Raw genomic sequence first — 20,128 nt, forward strand, 5'->3', positions numbered from 1 at the left:
TCAGACCATGAAAACGAGTTGGACTTTGTGGACCAGTCGACCACGACGACAACCACTACGGTGCGACCCACCACTGGATTCATCCTGGCCAGCACCATGACACCACCCACCACCACTGACTGCATCCACGATGGCGAGATCTTTGCGGATGGAGCCTCCCTGAAGGGCAAGAATGCCTGCGAGCACTGCTACTGTATGCGCGGCGACATCGTGTGCGCGGTGCAGGAGTGCGAGGTGCCCATGATGGCGGCCAATGGAAAGTCCTGTCGCGCAATGCCAGCAGCCGAGGGCGAGTGCTGTCCGAGCAACTACGTCTGCGAGGACGACAGTGCCACCACCGAAATTGTTGAGATCACCACGCCAGAGAGTGCTACTTCGGTTCCGGCCAAGGGCATTCATGCCGAGATTCCCAAAGAGGATGTGGATCTGCAGGAACACATCGATGACGAGGATAAGAATAAGGAGACCGCCACAATTCCTTCCGCCGAGCTGGGCAGCGGTGAGGTTGAGGTGGAGGAAGAGGAAAGGGAACAGGATAAGATCACTACGGTTGCACCTGTGCACGTTACGGACGAAAAGGACTTCTCCTTCGAGCCCGAATCATCCACCGCCGGCATTCCTTCCGATTCCAGGATCGATTTACCATCGTCCACCGAAGATTCCAAGGAGTCATCCACTGAAGCTGCCGAAGAAGATATCGTTAAGATCGTCACCACTCCAGAGCCTGAGGGTAGCGGCGAAGATGATGTGCCTAAGCCTGCCCAGATTCCCGAAAAGGAGATCACTGAAGATGAACTCATTAAGGTCAGCACCTCTGCTCCAGCCAAGGCCAGTCCCGAAGAGGAAGTGGTTAAGGCCACCACCTCGGCGCCAACGGAGGAAGACGTTAAGCCAACAACCGCCGGAACAACTAGCGAGGAAGAGGAAGAGGGCAAGCCCACACCTGCAGAGGAAGGAAGCGGTGACGAGGAGAAGGACGTCAAGGTCACTGCAGCTCCAGAGGAAACCGAAGATGAACTCAAGCCCACTTCTGCCCCAGTGGCAAGTGATGAGAAGGAACAGGAGCCCAAGCCAAGTGAGGGTAGTGGTGACGAAGAGCTGGATGTCAAGCCCACAACAGCTCCAACGGCAGGTGAAGCGGATAAGGATGCCACTCCAGCTCTCGAAGAGGTAGAGGAGCAGGATGAAGGCAAGTCTACTGAAGCTCCAACCTCTATCGATGACATTGAGCCAGCCAAGCCAACTGAATCCTCTGAGGAAGCTAGCGGCGAGGGAGAAGATGTTGGAAAGGAAACCACACCTGCTGGAGAGGCCAGCATTGCTGGTGAGGAGGAGATCGTTAAGGGAACCACACCAGCTGGAGAACCTAGCAGTGAAGGCGAAGAGGAGATCGTTAAGGGAACCACTCCTGCCGATGAATCCAGTAGTGAAGGTGATGATGAACTCGCCAAGGTCACCACACCTGCCGGTGAACCTAGCATTGTTGGAGAAGAAGAGATTGCCAAGGAAACCACACCTGCCGGAGAACCTAGCATTGCTGGAGAAGAAGAGATCGTCAAGGTCACCACCCCCGCTGGAGAATCTAGCAGTGAAGGCGAAGAGGAGATCGTCAAGGTCACCACCCCTGCTGGAGAATCTAGCAGTGAAGGCGAAGAGGAGATCGTCAAGGTCACCACCCCTGCCGGAGAATCTAGCAGTGAAGGAGACGAAGAGATCGTTAAGGAAACCACCCCTGCCGGAGAACCAATCAGTGAAAGCGAAGAGGATGTCATCAAGGCCACCACTTCAGCTCCCAAATCCGACATCGAAGGCGTCAAGGAACCTGAGACAGCCACAGAAGTACCAGCAGAAGAAGTCGAGGACTTCGCCAAACCCACAACGCCAATCGCTGAGGCTGAGGAAGAACCCATTGCCGGAACTCCTATTCCAATTGACGATATCAGTGGTGAAGAGGAGATTGTTAAGGGCACCACTCCAAAGGCGCTCGAAGAGCAGCCAGAAATTAGTGAAGAATCTACCGAGGGGCCAGTCGCTGAGGGCGATCTTTCGAGCTCGACCAGTGCTCCAGCAATCGCCTCCTCGACTGAAGGTGTCCACGATGCTGCAATTGAAACGACTTCCACTGCACCTGCCCGGGCTGGAGACAAGGACGAAGCTGCCACCACAGTGCCTACGGCCGAAGACAAAGATGATGAAGAGGTTGAACAGGATGCCACAGACTTGCCAGTCGAGGATGTTGTCCAAAGCACAACTGCAAAGACCACAACCACCGAGCAGCCCAAGGAGGAGTCCTCTACTGAGGCTGAGGACGCTGAAATCGAAGTTACCACTAGCAGTCCCGTCGATAAGCAAGAGGTACCAGAAGCTGAACCAACAGACAAGGATCATAAGGATAAGGAAGATGAACAGACCGCCACTGATTTGCCAATCGAATCTGATGTTGTGCCACCTGTTGTCGATACCGATGCCACTACGGGTCAGCCTGAGACCAGTGATGAGACGGCTACCGATAAGCCACCATCTGTTTATCTGCCCCCTGGTGGAGAGAAGGATACTGAGAAAGAAGACGGAACTACTGCTACGGAGCCCTTTGTCCAAGAGGAACCATCTAAGCCTGTGGATATCTCTCCAGTGTCCCAGGAAGTTCCTTCCAGCACTGCTAATGTTGACAATCGCAACGACTTCGAAACGGAGAAACCAACGCTGCCGCCAAGTGGCGATGATCAGAGCTCTGAACCCATGCCCGCCATGGATCTGCCCGCTGCTATTCCTGGCGAAGGTGACTGTCTGGTGCAAGGCAAGACCTATGCCAACAACACCATCGTTCCCGCTACCGCACCCTGCGACGTGTCCTGCAGATGTATCAGCAGCCTCGTGGCCTGCCAACAGATGGAGTGCAAGTTGCCCGAGAACCTGGAGAAATGTACCGTGGCTGCCGATCTTCTGGATGGTTGCTGTCCCACTTACATTTGCGATGAGAGCATTGAAAGTGCTGAAAAGGATGAGGAATCTACCTCCAAGCCCGACGATAAGATCGACGAGGACGTCTCAGAGATCAGCACTGAGGAGATTCCCAAGGATGTCATCATGCCTACTGGCATCACTGAGCAGCCTCTATCTCATGTCAAGCCCGATGAAGAGATCCAACCAGTGACCTCGATTCCTCAACAGGTTGATGAATCAACGACAGCTAAGGTTGATGAGAAACCAATTGATGAATCCGCTGAGGATAAGAAACCAATTGATGAATCAGAGGAGGATTCGAAACCAATTGATGAATCCGAGGAGGACAAGAAACCAGTTGAAGAATCTGAAGAAGATAAGAAACCGGTTGAAGATTCCGAAGAGAAGGAGAAGCCATCGCCGGCTGTCACTCCAGCGGGTGAGATTGAAAAGGATTCCAAGCCCGAGGACGAAAAGAAGACTGATGGTGACTCTGCGGCGCCCACTGAACAGCCAGAGGCTACAACTCCCGCCCAGATTGCCGACACTGCTGATGATAAGCTGGCCACCACATCTGCTCCTGTTTCTGGTGAAGATAACCTCAAGCCTGCCGATGAAAAGAAACGCACTGAGACAGCGCAGATCCCAGATGCTGAAATCCCTGCTAGCACCGCTGAGCCCGAGTCCTCGACTGAGCTACCCACTGTTGATCTTGACAAGAAACCAGAGGAAGATTCAACTAAAGCCACCGAGGCGCCTGAGTCTGATAAGGTTCCTGAAGTTTCGACCAGTGCTCCTGCTGAAGATGAGATTGAGGAGTCTGACAAATTCACGACTGTCGCTCCACCAAAGATTTCCGCTTCTGACGAAACAGAGCCCGCTGCTGAGGAAGATCTCGTTCCTGCAACCTTTGAGCCCATCGAAAGCGAATTTGAAGTCAGCACCAAGAAGCCAGCCGTGCAAGGACCACCACTGCCCACTCTTGCTCCGGCTCAGCCAGAGAAGAAACCAGTCGATGAAGAGGATTCCACTGAGGCTGATATCAGCACCGAACCAAGCGCTGAAGTTGAAAAGGAAACGTCTGGAGAAACATCCGAGTCGGACAACAAAATCGATGCTGGTGCTCCTACTACTCCTGTTTCTGTTTCTGCTAATGAGGACAAGGCCCCAAGCACTGAGAAGACTGTCGAGGCCGACGACAAGTTCACCACTGATCCGCCAGTTGCTGGTGATGAAGAGGAGTCCAATTTGCCCAAGCTACCACAAGATATCTTTGAAGAGGAGGTGCCTGCTGCGGTTACCACCGCTGCTCCATCGAAGGACGACGGTAAACAGAAGCCAGTCGAAGTTGAAGAGCAACCGATCGAAGATGGACAAAAGCCTATTGATGACGAAACCTCTACACCTGCTTCATCTGAAAATGAGATTGAGCCTGAATCTGACCGTGCAACCACTATTGCTCCTACTAAGGAAGAACCTTCCGAACCATCCACTGGTTCTCCTACTAAGGATGAATCTGCGGAACCATCCACTGATGCTCCTGAGTCTGATGAGAGCAAGGAAACGCCTGAGTTCGAAGTGCCCACTACTGTTGCTCCTGCTGGTGAGAAGATTCCAACAAGCAGTATCACTCCCGATGAGGAACCAACTGCCACTTCTGCTCCTGTTGCCAAGCCTGATGAAGATGTAGAGAAAGAAACCAGCACCGAAATACCCACTGACACTCCTGCATCGTCTGAAGAGGATGAGGATTCCTCCACTGATCAAACCCCATCTGAGATGCCAGAAAAGAAACCCGAAACTCCTGCACAGACTCCAGAAGAAGAAGAGGATATTGTTGGCGCAACTGCAGCTCCAACGACCTCTGATGAAGTGCCCGCTGTCCAGAGGCTGCCTGAGGAAGTCCTTGCTGAGATTCCGCAGCCCTCGACTGAAACTGGAATTAAACAGCAAGACGAAACAACTGGTGCACCTATTGACCGCAAGGAACCCTATGTTACTGAAATCGATGAAGAAGCCACCACAGTGGCTCCTATCTCCGAAAAGGATGAGAAGCCAACTGAGGAAGAGAAACCAATGGAGCAGAAGCCAACTGGAGAAGAGCCATCCGAGGAAGAAGAGAAGGAGAAACCCATTGAACAGGATGTATTCACTGAGGGACCAGCTTCTACCGAAGCTTCTGAAGATGGATCCACCGAATCGTCTGAGGAAGTTAAGCCCTCGACTGAGAGAGAAGTTGCCGAGAAGCCTGAGGACAAGCAGCCTTCTTCGACTGCCCAGGCTCCAGTTGAGACAATTCCCGAAATCTCCACTGAACTGCCAGCTGAAGAGGCCGATGCCGAAAAGCCCACAAGCGAGGCTCCTGTTGACGCCGAGGAAGATACCTCCGCTCCGTCCGACGAGAAGATTCCCTCCGTTTCTGGAGAGGAAGTCGAGAGCCCAGAAGTCACAACTGCCTCACCTCAAGCTTCCGAAGAAGACGAACTTAAGACACCTGCGGAGAGTGAACCATCTTCCACCGACAAGGTACCAGAAACTGAAGACCAGAAGCCCGAGGACGAGATCAAGGCTGAGGAGACCCCTGAGTCTGCTACCCAAGTATCTGATGTGGCATCATCTACATCAGCCCCAGTTGCTGGTGGAGACATTGAAAAGGACGAACAAGCCACCACTGCTTCTCCTGAAGAGGAGGAGGAGGAAGAGATCAAGCCAACCTTCGCTCCAGCTGCTGAAATTCCTCAACCATCCGAGAAGGAGCCCGTGGATGAGCAAGAAGTGGAATCCGGAACCAATGCCTCTCCAGCAGAGTCTGACGAGCAGCCCATTGATGAAATTGCCCCTGCAACATCTGGACCCATCGATGAGGCTTCCACAGTCGTTCCTCCCAAGGAGGAATCCACAACCGCTGGTAGCGCAACTTCTCCAGCTGTCCACGACTATGAAATTAAGGATGTCACCACCGTGCAACCAGTTGCCGTTGAGAAGGAAGTGGCTGCTCCTCAGGACGAAACGAAGACATCCATTGATGTGTCCACCGATTCTCCCATCTCCCAAGATGATGAGAAGCAAGACAAAACAGAGGCTCCAGTTGCACCCACCACTGTTGCATCGCCGGCTGCTGATTCTGCTGTTGATTCTACTACTCCCTCAGTGGAGGTTCCATCTGCTGTTGAAATCGACACGAAGCCAATGGATGAAATCATGTCCCAGACTATTGCTCCCCATACCGCCGATGAGGCTGCGTCCACGTCCACTGAAGATGAAGACCAGTCTCCCGTTACTGTGTCTCCTCAGGATGCTGACAAGACTCCAGTTTCCGCGGCTCCCCAGGATTCTGATAAGACTCCGAGCTCAGAGGCTCCCCAGGATGCCGACGAAATCCCAGCTACAGCGATACCTCTTGACGAAGACAAGATCCCAGCCACTGTGGCTCCACAGACTGATGATGAGGTTCCAGCTACCGCAGCTCCTCTTGATGAAGACAAGATTCCAACTACTGCGGCTCCTCTTGATGAGGAGAAGATCCCATCCACAGCAGCTCCTCTTGATGATGACAAGATTCCTGCTCCAGTTAGCCCCGTTGTTTTCGATGTGGAGCCAAGCAACGAGAAGCCTGCTGTATCTGAGTATGATGGTGAAGACAGCACCGAACCACCTGTCCATGATGTGGAGACCAGTACTGATGAGCCAACTGCTGATGCCAAACTGAAGCCACCTACTTCTGCCCCTGCTACGCCATCTGAATCTCCAGTCACAGAGGCGGAGATTGTGCCAGAAACTGCAGCTCCAGAGCTTGAAAAGGAGGTGCCAGATAAGGCCACGGAACAACCTAAGCTTGAGAAGGAGACTCCAGAGAAGGCCACCGAACAACCTGAGCTTGAGAAGGAGACTCCAGAGAAGGCCACGGAGCAGCCAGAGCTGGGGAAGGAGGTGACAGATAAGGCTACAGAGCAGCCAGAATCGGTCGATGAGAAGACCACTCCGGAGCCAGTCGTTAAGCCCAGCTTGGATTCAGCGGAGGAGGATGAAGAGTCCGTTGAGTCCGAGGAGGAATCCGCTGACAAGAAGGACAAGAACAAGGGGACAGAGGAAGATGCTGACAAGAAGCCAGAGGAGCCTGAGGTACCAGCTGTAGTTTCGGAGATTCCTCAACCAAGTGAAGAGGCCGTACCCACCACTGGTCACCCACTGTTCCCGCACCTTGCCAGCAGCACCACGACGGCGCCAGCCATCGACGACCGTGTGGGCGAGGAGGATGAGGAGAACACCACTGTCAAATTGAGTAGCTCCACCACCACCAGCACCACAGAGGCTCCAGTGACCAGCGCACCATCGACGACGACGGTGGCCAGCCAACAGCAACAGCCGATTACCCCGCCGCCCTACGGCCACGCCCCCGAGTACGAGGATGAGTACGACGAGGAGGAGGTCTTCGGACCCGGAACATGCCGCTACGCCGGCAAACTGTACGTGTCCGCCCAGCAGATTCCACGTGACGATCCCTGCGACTTCTGCTTCTGCTTCCGAAGCGACATCATCTGCTTGCAGCAATCGTGCCCGCCGCCAATTGCCGGCTGCCACGAGGAGCCCATCTCCGGCTTCTGCTGTCCGCGCTACGAGTGCCCCGTGTCCATGGCTGCCGTGCTGAACATTACCACGAGCACCACCACCACCAGCACCACTCTGCCGCCACACTTCCTGCACTATTCGCACGGCGAGGCGGTGAAGCACACCGGCTGCTTGATCAATGGCCGTTCCTACCGCGTGGGCGAGCAGATCGAGTCCACGAGCGGTCCCTGCATCAGCTGCACGTAAGTACAGCGAAGCCACCTAACTGGGTATTTTGTATATTCCTATGACTAACCTGCATCTTGTTTCAATTTCAGTTGCGGTGGAGACGGCAAGATGAAGTGCGATCCCCAGCAGTGCTTTCCCGAACCCACCATGCAGCAAGTGATGGCCGCCGTGGCGTCGGGACGCAAGAGATGAACCACCAGCCATGCTCACTAAATATAATTTAACTAATTCTTAAGCACTGCAGACAACAATCACGAACCGACGAACCAACCAGCCCAGATAGCACCACTCGCCAACTAGCAGCAATAGCAATAGCAATAGAAATCATAGAGCCAGGAAACCGGAAACAGAACCAGAACACAACCATAACTCTTGAAACCGGAAATCCGAAACAGGAAGTCCGGATAAGCCAATAGCAATAGCAATAGTGTAACCGGACCAGATGCAATAGTGTTAATTTTGGGTTTGCCGACACACGCACTCTATCAATTGGATTACGCCCACTTGTTTCGGATTAGGTTACGGTGACGAAGCAACCAGTGATATTGTACTGTATACATAGTATAGGTGCAATTAATTTAGACGCGCTCACTTAAATCGATTACTTATTTGTATTTGTATGTGTACTAGTATTTTGGGCTTGTGACCCTAGTGATAGGACATATAGCCACCACAGCAGCCGACGTAGCGCGTGCCTTGTAAGGTCGTTCATTGTGCCCGCCGCCATACAATCGCTTTCAGGAGACTCTCAGCACCCCACACCACACTACACCACAGATAGGTAGAGCGACGATATTCCGGACACGGATCGCAATCAATGGCGTTACGAAGCCACGGCATTCGGCCGCCGGGAGGGATTCTATACTTGCCCCCTCCGGCGGCTCACTCTTCTCCAATGCGCTTTTATAGTATTTTAGTCACCTTATTTTAAACATTATTATTTTTGTGTATAATTGTTGCTTCTAGTCTTCTTTTGTTGCAAGAGCAACGGAATCCGCCTGTAACACGCGCACAACCCGATCGATCGATCGATCGTATCATATAACATCAGATCAGATTAGTCTAGATCAGATTAGATCGTGTCAGATCGGATCGGATCGGACCAGTTGAATCAAGATCGGATCGGACCAGTTGAATCAAATTGAGTTGAGTTGAGTTGAAAAACTGTATCTTCTACGAACTATTCCAAGCTTTTATACTTTTATATACAAGATACGTGTAGAGTGGAGAAACGAACGAACTAGTTTTTATAGCAATTTTACAAAACGAACGCACGAATTGCATAGTTTTAACGGATTGAATTTGTACTTCGCCCTAGTGCACCTGCACTGGCACCCGTGTCAGGTGCACATGAGGTGGCCAAACCGTAGTATACATAGAATTTTTAGATCAACTGAAACTAAAACGGAAACGGATACCGATTACGGAACCGGAAACACACTGTCGGCCATCGCTACTGCTCGACTGACTGAAAATCGCACCGATCGCAGAGAGGAGCTATCTTTGTAAACTACTTTTTTTAACTACCAGCTGCCGCGCTGGTCATTACTTTATTGGTCGTAGAATAGAACGAAACGAATGGATCTTCAGTCACTTGAGCCTTAGCAATGCGCCGAAATCTTCAAGCGTTTGAATCGCGCTGAATGAATACGAACATCAATTAGTTTTATATAATCTCTAACTATAGTTGTAGCCCTAAGTATTTAATTTTAAAAATAAATAAATAAATTTTAATTTAGATCTTATTTATTTGATATGTCTTTTAAGAACAGCTCTTGTGTTTCCATACCTTATCATAATTTATATGCAGCTATTCTTTGTAATCTAATAAATAAATACAACGCTTTTTATTGAAATGTATATCTGGGGAGTGTTTTGCAATTCAATTGGTCATTTCGGTCATATTTTATACACTGCATACACAAATGTGATATGTTCTTAGCAGGAGACGGGGTTTTTAATGGCTTCCTTCACAGAACCAATGGTTTGATTAAATAAAAATTAGGACACAAATTAAAGTAATTGATTGCTCGCTCGGTGTTTTTAAACATTCCTTTATAGTTTAGTTAAATTTTTAAAAAGTCGTTATAGCTCACCTTTTTAAGCGGGAAATTCGATGTCTTCCAATCGAGCAATCGAATATATTTCTACGTTGTGGTATTTTTAAACGGTTCAGCAGCGGGCACACTTCCAACCGGCAGCTAAAAAGTTTATAATATTTTCCGCCTATGGCCCGACTTCGTTCAAACCACTGGACTTCGGTATAAAAGCGGCTCCAAATGGTGAATATATCCACCATAAACTGGGTCTTCGTCTGCGGCCTGTCCTTCTGCCTGGGCGGGATTGCGGTGCTCAGTCTCATGCCATTGGGATCAGGTGCGTCTGCGAAACATGAACGCTTGCTATAAATACTGATCCGGAACCGCTCTTTTAATAGACTGCGTGTGCCCGCTCTCCAATCCGCTGGCCAAGTTTGCCGGTGAAGGAGGAGTAACCGTGATAAAGAAAGAGGCAGCGGATGAGAAGCAGCCACAGCCACATGACCACGGCGCGTCCGCACACAAGATGGCACTGCTGGTGCCGTTCCGGGACCGATTTGAGGAACTCCTTCAGTTCGTGCCGCACATGACCGCCTTTTTGAAGCGGCAGGGCGTGGCGCACCACATCTTTGTGCTGAACCAAGTGGACAGGTTCCGCTTCAATCGCGCCTCTCTCATCAACGTGGGTTTCCAGTTTGCTAGCGATGTGTACGATTACATTGCCATGCACGACGTGGACTTGCTGCCCTTGAATGACAATCTGCACTATGAGTATCCCAGTAGTTTGGGACCACTGCACATCGCCGGACCGAAGCTGCATCCCAAATACCACTATGATAACTTCGTCGGAGGAATCTTGCTGGTGCGACGCGAGCACTTTAAACAGATGAACGGCATGTCGAATCAGTACTGGGGCTGGGGATTGGAGGACGACGAGTTCTTCGTGCGAATCAGAGATGCAGGATTGCAGGTGACGCGGCCGCAGAACATTAAGACTGGCACTAATGATACATTCAGGTGAGACCAGTGCTCCGGCGTCCGCAACTCGACGGGACTAATGATTTTTGTCATTGAACCTCAGCCATATTCACAACCGCCATCATCGTAAGCGGGACACCCAGAAGTGCTTCAACCAGAAGGAGATGACCCGCAAGCGGGACCACAAGACGGGCCTGGACAACGTGAAGTACAAAATACTCAAGGTGCATGAGATGCTCATTGACCAGGTGGCGGTGACCATCCTCAACATTTTGCTCGATTGTGATGTAAATAAAACGCCTTGGTGCGACTGCTCCGGAACGGCAGCGGCTGCATCGGCGGTACAAACCTGATGGGTTGTGTTAAACCAAAGATCCTATGTTTATTTCGCTATTAATGTGTTTGATTTGTAAATGCGCTAATACACGTGCACCATGCCATAGAGGAATGTCCAGAAGAGCACATAGGTGCAAAGGCCGCCCATGAACTGATTGGTCAGCAGATTTCTGCGGTTAATGAAGAACTTGCGCCACTGGGTGCCCGATTTCACAAGCACCAGAATCCAGAGCACAAACACAGACAGGAAGTAGAAGAGGAATCCCAGCGTACCACTCAGGCCCAGAATACCTGCGAATTGGTGGGACATTAACTAAGTTGGTTCACCATCAATTGGAGCCAATTACCCGCAGCGCAGCCCGAGATGGCGGCCATCGATGTGCGGCAGTACTCCACGGCGGATATGTTGTTCCGGATGGCACTCTCGCTGTAGGCGATGATTTCGCCAGTCTTGGACTGTGTGGTCTTCACTCGATTCATTTTATTTGATTAAATTCTACTTTAATTTCTAGCAAAAATCTCCCCGGCTGTGAAATTCGATTGTATGTCGATTGCGTTATCGATTGGTGCCGATAACTATGCACTGGGAAAATTCACTAGCGATTTTTTCAGGATAAATATTCTTTGTAAGTTTTCCGAGATAAACTGATGAGCTGCTTAACGTTCAAGAATGAAGTTTAATACAATATGAAATAGATTTAAATAATTTGCTGCATTGGATATTTATTCTCACCGCTCTGTGCATCGATGGCCACACAATGGCTCACAATTGCGTTTGCCATTCGCCCGGGCACGTAGATTGTTGTTATTGGGATTGGGCTGGAGCGCTCGGACGGACAGTAATTCATTAAAATATGTGGTGATAACGCGAGCTGCCGAATCTGCGTGCAATTCGTGCGTTTAACGTGGGTAATAACTGCTATGCTGTCGCGCGGACAGTTGTTCTGATTCGCGGAGTTCCTGCCCAACCACACACCACTCCATAAAAACCACCCACCCAGCGCCTCCTCCACCGCCAGCAGCTGCTCCACCGCACCACCAGGAGAGGGGCAATTAAAAAATCAATCAGAGGGCCCTAATTGAAAGCTGCCACCGTCGAAATGTCGCCGCCAAAGAACTGCGCGGTGTGCGGGGACAAGGCGCTGGGCTACAACTTCAATGCGGTCACCTGCGAGAGCTGCAAGGCGTTCTTCCGACGGAACGCGCTGGCCAAGAAGCAGTTCACCTGCCCCTTCAACCAGAACTGCGACATCACTGTGGTCACCCGCCGATTCTGCCAGAAATGTCGCCTGCGCAAGTGCCTGGACATCGGGATGAAGAGTGAGAACATTATGTCCGAGGAGGACAAGCTGATCAAGCGGCGCAAGATCGAGACCAATCGGGCCAAGCGACGTCTCATGGAGAACGGCACGGATGCATGCGACGCCGATGGCGGCGAGGAACGGGATCACAAAGCGCCGGCGGACAGCAGCAGCAGCAACCTTGACCACTACTCGGGGTCACAGGACTCACAGAGCTGCGGCTCGGCGGACAGCGGTGCCAATGGGTGCTCCGGCAGACAGGCCAGTTCGCCGGGCACACAGGTCAATCCGCTGCAGATGACCGCCGAGAAGATAGTCGAGCAGATCGTATCCGACCCGGATCGGGCCTCGCAGGCCATCAACCGGTTGATGCGCACGCAAAAAGAGGCTATTTCGGTGATGGAGAAGGTAATCAGCTCACAAAAGGACGCCTTGAGGCTGGTGTCGCATTTGATCGACTATCCAGGTGGGTGCAGACAAGATTTCATCGTTTAGCCTTCTCCGCTGACCTATGAACTACTTGAATCTTTACAGGCGACGCCCTCAAGATCATTTCAAAGTTTATGAACTCGCCCTTTAACGCGCTGACAGGTTAGAGTTTTAAGATTTGTGGTTTTAAACTTAATTTTACATTCCGTGTTATTTTAAATACGCAGTATTCACCAAATTCATGAGCTCACCCACGGACGGCGTTGAAATTATCTCAAAGATAGTTGATTCGCCCGCGGACGTGGTGGAGTTCATGCAGAACTTGATGCACTCGCCGGAGGACGCCATCGATATAATGAACAAGTTCATGAATACCCCAGCGGAGGCGTTGCGCATCCTCAACCGAATCCTAAGCGGCGGCGGTACGAACGCAGCCCAGCAGACAGCAGATCGCAAGCCATTGCTGGACAAGGAGCCGGCGGTGAAGCCTCCAGCGCCGGCGGAGCGAGCAGATACTGTCATTCAAAGCATGCTGGGCAACAGTCCGCCAATTTCGCCACATGATGCTGCCGGGGATCTGCAGTACCAATCGCCCGTCGGGGAGCAGCCCAGTACATCGAGTAGCCACCCCTTGCCTTACATAGCCAACTCGCCGGACTTCGATCTGAAGACCTTCATGCAGACCAACTACAACGATGAGCCCAGTCTGGACAGCGATTTTAGCATTAACTCAATCGAATCGGTGCTATCCGAGGTGATCCGCATTGAGTACCAGGCCTTCAATAGCATACAGCAAGCGGCATCGCGCGTCAAGGAGGAGATGTCCTACGGCACTCAGTCCACGTATGGTGGATGCAATAAGGCTTCAAACAATAGCCAGCCACACCTGCAGCAGCCCATCTGCGCCACATCCACCCAGCAGTTGGATCGCGAGCTGAACGAGGCGGAGCAAATGAAGCTGCGGGAGCTGCGACTGGCCAGCGAGGCTCTCTATGATCCCGTGGACGAGGACCTCAGCGTCCTGATGATGGGCGATGATCGCATTAAGGTAACCAACAGCCCACGGTATTAGCCTATCGGTCTTCCTACATTTATAGCTCCAACACCACGGCTTATCTAATCTGAGTGTGCGAGCGGCGATATATGTACACACGGCACCTGGCACTTTTTAGTCATTCGGTGATTCAGTGCGTCTCTCGATGTTGGCCTATGGGCCGTATCTTCGCCAGCACGTTTCTGGGGTCCCAGCAATGCTCGCCTACCAAATGTAAACACACTTTTTAATGGGGTGGCTCCGATTTGGAGCAAAGAAAAGTGATCGAACCCGCTAAGCTATTTTCCCCCAGAGGGTTAATGAATTTAAAGTCATGCGACTGGGTCTAGTTAAGATCTACTTTGCGAGCAAGTGCCTTTATGTGTATACTTGATTACGAAAATTGGCCTTAAACTAAGACCTTAAACCAGACAAAGTTTGCTTACTTCTTGCTGAGCATTTAAACATATCTTCAGCTTAATCTTTTTTTTTAAAGATGTGTCAACACCTTCGATCGACCTCTAGTTCCCCTGGAAAATGATTTGGAATTATCCAATAATGATTCATCAGCTCCAGGAACTGTTGTCCCATTAATCGAGCCACCCTAGCTTTCATGCAATCAGAACTTCTGGTCTGCCAAGAACGAGCAGACAGTGGCTTTATCAGCCTCTGGGCGTGCCAATTGTGACATTATCAACCATTATCAAGAGCGCCAGCAGGCGCTCATGAGTCTCCAGCCAGCAGTCGATTTGGGCGTTTATTGTCGCTTAGACTGTTTACCGATTTTGCCTCATCGCAATTAGCACATTTCAGTATTGTTAATTAGGAAAAACGATACAATTTTGACGAAATATATGGAGCAGCCAGGTGTTGGGCGCTATGATAAGCAGTGCTCCGCCATTCGATTGAGTCACGTTCCAGGGAGAAGCCTTTACGATTATGGCGATAATAATGGCCACCTGTGCGTTCTTTTCCATTTTATTTTTTTTTTGTCAACCACAGCCCGACGACACTCGCCACAACCCAAAGCTATTGCAGCTGATCAATCTGACGGCGGTGGCCATCAAGCGGCTTATCAAAATGGCCAAGAAGATTACAGCATTCCGTGACATGTGCCAGGAGGACCAGGTGGCCCTACTAAAAGGTGGCTGCACAGAAATGATGATAATGCGCTCCGTCATGATTTACGACGACAATCGCGCCGCCTGGAAGGTACGTAGCCTTAATTAAATAACTAAATATTCTATTAGACTTAAATGATATGATACAATGTGCTCCTACAGGTACCCCATACCAAAGAGAACATGGGCAACATACGCACTGACCTGCTCAAGTTTGCCGAAGGCAATATCTACGAGGAGCACCAGAAGTTCATCACAACGTTTGACGAGAAGTGGCGCATGGACGAGAACATAATCCTGATCATGTGCGCCATTGTCCTTTTTACCTCGGCTCGATCGCGAGTGATACACAAAGACGTGATTAGATTGGAACAGGTGAGTTAGCACTTGATACCTTCATACTGCAGGCCTACTAACTTTCTCGCATTCGATAGAATTCCTACTATTATCTTCTGCGAAGATATCTGGAGAGTGTTTATTCTGGCTGTGAGGCGAGAAACGCGTTTATCAAGCTAATCCAAAAGATTTCAGATGTGGAGCGTCTGAACAAGTTCATAATTAATGTCTATTTGAATGTTAACCCATCCCAGGTGGAGCCCTTGCTGCGTGAAATATTCGATTTGAAAAATCACTAGACAACCGATGCGTGTCGGGCATTTAATGCCCATGGCCACGCCGATGCCCAATGATTAATGGTCAACAAGCTGTAGTTGTTGTTGTTGTTGATGTCTGTTTTATCTTGTCGCTTGTAATGTTAGATTTTAATCGAATGTGATTGTTAGATTTGCATATACTGCATAGATTTTATATTTCTACATCAAAGAGAGCATATTTAGGATACCAAGTGCAAAGCAACACAATCTATATGTAATGTACACCGTTTACCTAGTTTCAAATAAACTAAACGATAATGCAATAACTAATTTGAAAGCGTGGGGTTCTGTGGAAAAAGGAAAAAAGACGAAAAAATAAACTGACTTTGAACGAGTGGTATTAAAATGTCTCATATTATTTTCTATTTGAATGGATCTATCAATTTCGAAACCTCCAGGACAAATTACACAAACGAGCGATTTTGAACAACAATCCAAAATGATTTTATTCCGAAAGTCACAAAATGAAAATTTGAAGTAGGAAAAAACAAAGAAGATGCGCTTCGTCAAAGCATCAACCCGGGGAAACACCACAGCATCCGCGCATGTGTACCCGCAACCAGTCCTCAGAAATCCACGTCGTGTACGTATCCGTATCCGCAGCCAGCGTATGTGTCCGCATCTGCCGACCCCGTCTTACATAGTCATTTATGTATAATGTAGGTAATATAATAGGTCGAGCTCGCTCCGCACCACCACTGTGCGTTGTGGCAAGTTCATTTCAATTGTTATCTGGTCCACTCGCCGCGCAAATCGGCTTTCAGGTTGATTCGCGGCAATCCTTGGCCCATTGCAGGAACTCATCCAACGCGCTGACGGCCAAGTTGCGAGAAAGAGCCTTCACACGCAGATTACGATCGGTGGTAATGAGCACCAATTCCGTTTGAATGAAACACTTGCCATCTGCGAAAGAGTTTTAGTTACAAATGGTATCAGAAAGGAAACTTAACGCAAGCAGCTCACCTGTGCATTGTTCGGATTTTGCCGTTTTCGAGACAGCCATTGCCGTTGCCAGAATCTTGTCGTCATTGGACAGATACTCCTCCTCAACTAGGGCAAACACCGAAGCATTGACAAACGAGCCCTTTGTGGTAGCACATCTAGAAAAGAAATCGATAAGACATTATTGATCAGCAGGAAAAACCGTCCGAACTATTATGGCTACTGATTTAAAAATATAATTTCAATACATTATCAGGAAACGTTTTTTCTATCTCAATAGCAACCAACAAACTAGACAGAATTATAAATAGCTAATCGCTAGTAAACCCATTATCAGATATCAATAATAAAGGAACTATTAGCTGACGCGCGAAATATAATTAACAATAGCTTACTTCACATTGCCTTTGGCCGACTTGATGAACTCTAGCGACTTTTTGGCCCGCGACGACACTTCGTCAAAATGGTGGATGCGCTGCGTCTGTTTCGAACTGCGGTACGAGTCCAACTTAACGCCCTTGGATAGGCCATCCAGTTCCTTAACCACTGTCAGTGGTATAATAAGTGTGTAGCGTTTAAACTCCGTGGAGAGTTTTTCAAAGTCTTCAAGGCAGTCGATAAAGCAGTTGGTATCCGGCAGAAGATAACGCGGTCGCACCTCGATGTATATTTTAGTGTCCACGAACTTGAGAATGTCCTCCAGCTTGCTGGTGCACATTTGCTTAACCCTAGCCTTGGCCTCAAGCTCTTTTTTCAGCTTGCACAGCTCGGAAACATCGGAATCAGTTGCACGACACAACAATTCCTCAACGGCTTTACACTGAATCTTTGAAACGTTCGCCGCAAGACCACAACTTTCAGCATCAAAGCTTTCCAATGCGTTCTTCATCGCTGCGTTTAAGTGCTCGACAGTGAAGCTCGATTCCAACGGCTGCTGTAGAGCCTCTTGGTGCTGGACGTAGTATTCCTGGAACTGGCCAATCCTACGAACACGTTCGAAAAACTGAAGACGTTCGGATCCTCGTTTGAGATAGTCCGTGCTCAGCGTTTCACGACCCAACGGAGTGAAACCGCTAAGAGCCACATCCTCATCCAACAGTATTTCGTGTTTCTCAATTTTGTGCTTTCCCATCAAGCATTCAATGTAGTCAAAAAGGATAGTTAGCTCAGCCCAGCAATCGATGAAAGAGTGTCTGCAATATTGGAGTTTATGAAAAACTGATCCAAGGCATTTAATTAAATACATACTCTTCCGATCTGACGGGTTCCCAAACGTCCAAGCTGATGCTCAACCAATGTACATAAACATTTACGAACTGGAGGTATGTGTTCACAGTCATAAAGCTGAAATGAATGATTAATTAGCAAAGATAAATAAACAAGGGTCATTTTAGCTTACTCTTCTTCTGGAAGACACTGGACATTTGTGGAATCCTCTACAAAACCAGCCAGCAGCTGGTTCGTTTTCTTCATCATGAGTCCAAAGAATGAGTTGGCAAAATTGAAGCTGTGATAACGCATCTCGCGGCGTGACGCTATACAATAATAGAAAGCATTAAGTTTTACCACGATTAGGCGTTATCGTTCATACTTTTGCGTTTGTTGTGCTCGACGACGAAAAAGTTGAGTGCCACTATTTTTAGCAGTTTGGAGCGTGACAACAGGTTTTTGTGCCTAAGAGCGACGCCTATTTGGATTTGCAGTTTCCTTAGCAGCGGGTACAACGAGTCCACACTGTAATCGATTCGACAGTTAAGTAACTCATCGGTTTTCAACTTTCACTTTAAATATACTCACTCTGTGCCGGTGTAGAGTTTGCCTAATAAGTACAGATAGAGGGACACAATGCGAGGCAGAATCTCCTCCGGCGGCATCTCCTCGTAACGATTGACCTCTGCAATAGTGGCCTTGTTGCCCTTCGTCTTGTTGCCCTTGTCATCGGTGCGATGTAGGCGTCTGATCCCATCCGGATAGATCCATACCTCCTTGCGCATCTGCTTCGACTTTTGATTCTTCGATCCAGCTGCATAGTGCATGGGAGATTGCTTCATCTCGGTCTCCTCGTACTTCCGCCGAATCTCATCAAATAAATCCAACAGGCTTTCCTTGGCAGATTGAATGGAGTTCGAAGTCAACAAGCTACGGACATAGTAATAAACTGCATCGAAGCGGTTGTGCTGAAGGGTAAATATAAAGATTAAAACTACAATCAAAAATTCTTTTTAGTTTTTTCTTACGTGATAAATGGATATGACCGCCAGCTGGTTGAAAGGTGCCCCGTTGCCAGGTACCAGCTCCTGCGCCCGCTGATAGTACCTGGCCGCCTCCATGTAATCTGTGGCTTTGACATGGCTAACCCGGTAGCGCGATAGATCGCCCAGACAGATGAGCAGTCTCTGGGCCACCACCTTAAGTGCGCTGTCGCGACGCGACGATGACACGCACTTGGCCATCACCTTCTCGTAGAGCATGCGGTAAAACTTGGTGGCCTGTTCGATCAAAAGGAGCGTATGTGTGTGCGCCTGGTCCGTTTGCTGGCCCTTCAGGTAATACCGCACATTGTAGAAGAGAAGTTTCCAAAAGAAGACATCAACCTTGTGCTCGCAAACGAATTTAAGTTGCTCCAGAAGAAGTTGCTTGAACGCGTACTGCAGCTGGTCGTGAATGTAGCAGAAGTTCTTCCAGTTCTGGGCGAGATTACATGATGTTTGTTTAGTGGCGGTGGCTTTTGTTGCCCAGCTATATATACTTACTATCAGTATGAGATTCCTCTGATTGAGGACCATGAGCTGATCGTACAGATGGACTATATTCTTGGTATGGGGCAGACCCAACAGCGGCTCAAACCAATCCGGATGCTCGGTGGTCAAGCGCGTGCGCGTCACTGGCGACTGCGTAGCGTGCTCCTTGTCCTTGCGACCCCTGCGCCGAGCACTGTTTCCGCTCTTGTTCTTGCCCTGACCCTGTCCGTTCCTGTTACCCTCGCACGCCACCGAGGTGGACACGCGCAGGATGCCTGGAATCCCGCCCTCCCGCGCCATTTTCCCGCTGGTATCCAAAACGGGATGCTTTGCCTGGACATCGGGTTTGCCTCCTCCTGTGCTCGCATTGCTCAGGATTTCGCCTGTTGCGAAATCGAGAGATGTTATTGACGAACCTATTGTGATGCGTCATGCAAACACTCACCTGGCCTTGAAGCATTCGCTGTCGTAGCCACGGGCTCCGCATTCTCAGCGTTTTCCGTCTCCAACGCCTTTGTTGTTGTTGCCGCTGCTGATGCGTGGCTGCAGCTGGCCGCGATTTTGTTCTGCAGGCGTTTCGGCAGCGTCCCAATTATCAGCGATATATCATTTTGTTCTCGCGTTCCCTTTCGACTCATATTTTAAACGATGCTTTTGCTGTTGCATTTATCCCTTGGAAGTTTGTCAAATGTGTAGAGTGTAAATTACGCCTCGAAAAATCTTTAGATCACCAGTGTGGCCGTTGGCCAATGCGGATGAGTGTGACCAAACCGCTAACAATGCTGTTTGAACTGCTGGCAATCGCATTTTCTTAG

General features: G+C 49.6%; 5 protein-coding genes across 5 annotated transcripts in view; 3 read left to right on the forward strand and 2 right to left on the reverse strand.

The window, feature by feature from the left end:
• Positions 1–9,600, forward strand: part of LOC6619626 (titin) — a 37,523-nt gene extending 27,923 nt beyond the window's left edge. The window contains exons 6-7 of the mRNA XM_032722786.1: positions 5–7,754; positions 7,830–9,600. Of these exons, the coding sequence (XP_032578677.1) occupies positions 5–7,754; positions 7,830–7,932 (7,853 nt within the window). The 3' untranslated portion in view covers positions 7,933–9,600. The remainder of the gene's footprint in view (positions 1–4; positions 7,755–7,829) is intronic.
• Positions 9,601–9,923: 323 nt separating this feature from the next.
• Positions 9,924–11,129, forward strand: LOC6619628 (beta-1,4-galactosyltransferase 7). Its single transcript, XM_002043807.2, has 3 exons — positions 9,924–10,116; positions 10,178–10,796; positions 10,861–11,129. Exons 1-3 carry the CDS (start codon positions 10,020–10,022, stop codon positions 11,108–11,110), a joined length of 966 nt encoding a protein of 321 aa, XP_002043843.2. The 5' UTR covers positions 9,924–10,019; the 3' UTR covers positions 11,111–11,129.
• Positions 11,115–11,658, reverse strand: LOC6619630 (ER membrane protein complex subunit 6). Its single transcript, XM_002043809.2, has 2 exons — positions 11,441–11,658; positions 11,115–11,384 (listed from the first exon to the last, which is right to left on the reverse strand). The coding sequence occupies exons 1-2, from the start codon at positions 11,571–11,573 to the stop codon at positions 11,176–11,178; spliced, it is 342 nt and encodes a 113-aa protein (XP_002043845.1). The 5' UTR covers positions 11,574–11,658; the 3' UTR covers positions 11,115–11,175.
• A 234-nt stretch (positions 11,659–11,892) lies between these two features.
• Positions 11,893–15,900, forward strand: LOC6619631 (nuclear hormone receptor HR96). Its single transcript, XM_002043810.2, has 6 exons — positions 11,893–12,860; positions 12,929–12,985; positions 13,051–13,871; positions 14,859–15,068; positions 15,140–15,352; positions 15,412–15,900. The coding sequence occupies exons 1-6, from the start codon at positions 12,194–12,196 to the stop codon at positions 15,610–15,612; spliced, it is 2,169 nt and encodes a 722-aa protein (XP_002043846.1). The 5' UTR covers positions 11,893–12,193; the 3' UTR covers positions 15,613–15,900.
• Positions 15,901–16,050: 150 nt separating this feature from the next.
• Positions 16,051–20,055, reverse strand: LOC6619632 (telomerase-binding protein EST1A). Its single transcript, XM_032722787.1, has 10 exons — positions 19,759–20,055; positions 19,326–19,696; positions 18,810–19,259; positions 18,370–18,749; positions 18,164–18,306; positions 17,972–18,107; positions 17,821–17,916; positions 16,968–17,765; positions 16,594–16,730; positions 16,051–16,533 (listed from the first exon to the last, which is right to left on the reverse strand). Exons 1-10 carry the CDS (start codon positions 19,949–19,951, stop codon positions 16,391–16,393), a joined length of 2,847 nt encoding a protein of 948 aa, XP_032578678.1. The 5' UTR covers positions 19,952–20,055; the 3' UTR covers positions 16,051–16,390.
• Positions 20,056–20,128: the final 73 nt, after the last annotated feature.

The sequence above is a fragment of the Drosophila sechellia genome, chromosome 3R (assembly GCF_004382195.2).
Source record: "Drosophila sechellia strain sech25 chromosome 3R, ASM438219v1, whole genome shotgun sequence".
Lineage (NCBI taxonomy): Eukaryota > Metazoa > Arthropoda > Insecta > Diptera > Drosophilidae > Drosophila > Drosophila sechellia.

Coding starts and splice junctions, on each gene's coding strand:
- LOC6619628 (XM_002043807.2), top strand. CDS start 10,020: ATGGTGAATATATCCACCATAAACTGGGTCTTCGTCTGCGGCCTGTCC. Junction 10,117..10,177: donor TCTCATGCCATTGGGATCAG/GTGCGTCTGCGA, acceptor CTCTTTTAATAG/ACTGCGTGTGCCCGCTCTCC. Junction 10,797..10,860: donor GGCACTAATGATACATTCAG/GTGAGACCAGTG, acceptor ATTGAACCTCAG/CCATATTCACAACCGCCATC.
- LOC6619630 (XM_002043809.2), bottom strand. CDS start 11,573: ATGAATCGAGTGAAGACCACACAGTCCAAGACTGGCGAAATCATCGCC. Junction 11,385..11,440: donor CATCTCGGGCTGCGCTGCGG/GTAATTGGCTCC, acceptor ACCAATTCGCAG/GTATTCTGGGCCTGAGTGGT.
- LOC6619631 (XM_002043810.2), top strand. CDS start 12,194: ATGTCGCCGCCAAAGAACTGCGCGGTGTGCGGGGACAAGGCGCTGGGC. Junction 15,069..15,139: donor ACAATCGCGCCGCCTGGAAG/GTACGTAGCCTT, acceptor GTGCTCCTACAG/GTACCCCATACCAAAGAGAA. Junction 15,353..15,411: donor ACGTGATTAGATTGGAACAG/GTGAGTTAGCAC, acceptor CGCATTCGATAG/AATTCCTACTATTATCTTCT.
- LOC6619632 (XM_032722787.1), bottom strand. CDS start 19,951: ATGAGTCGAAAGGGAACGCGAGAACAAAATGATATATCGCTGATAATT. Junction 19,260..19,325: donor AGAGGAATCTCATACTGATA/GTAAGTATATAT, acceptor AATCTCGCCCAG/AACTGGAAGAACTTCTGCTA. Junction 16,534..16,593: donor AAAATCCGAACAATGCACAG/GTGAGCTGCTTG, acceptor ACTCTTTCGCAG/ATGGCAAGTGTTTCATTCAA.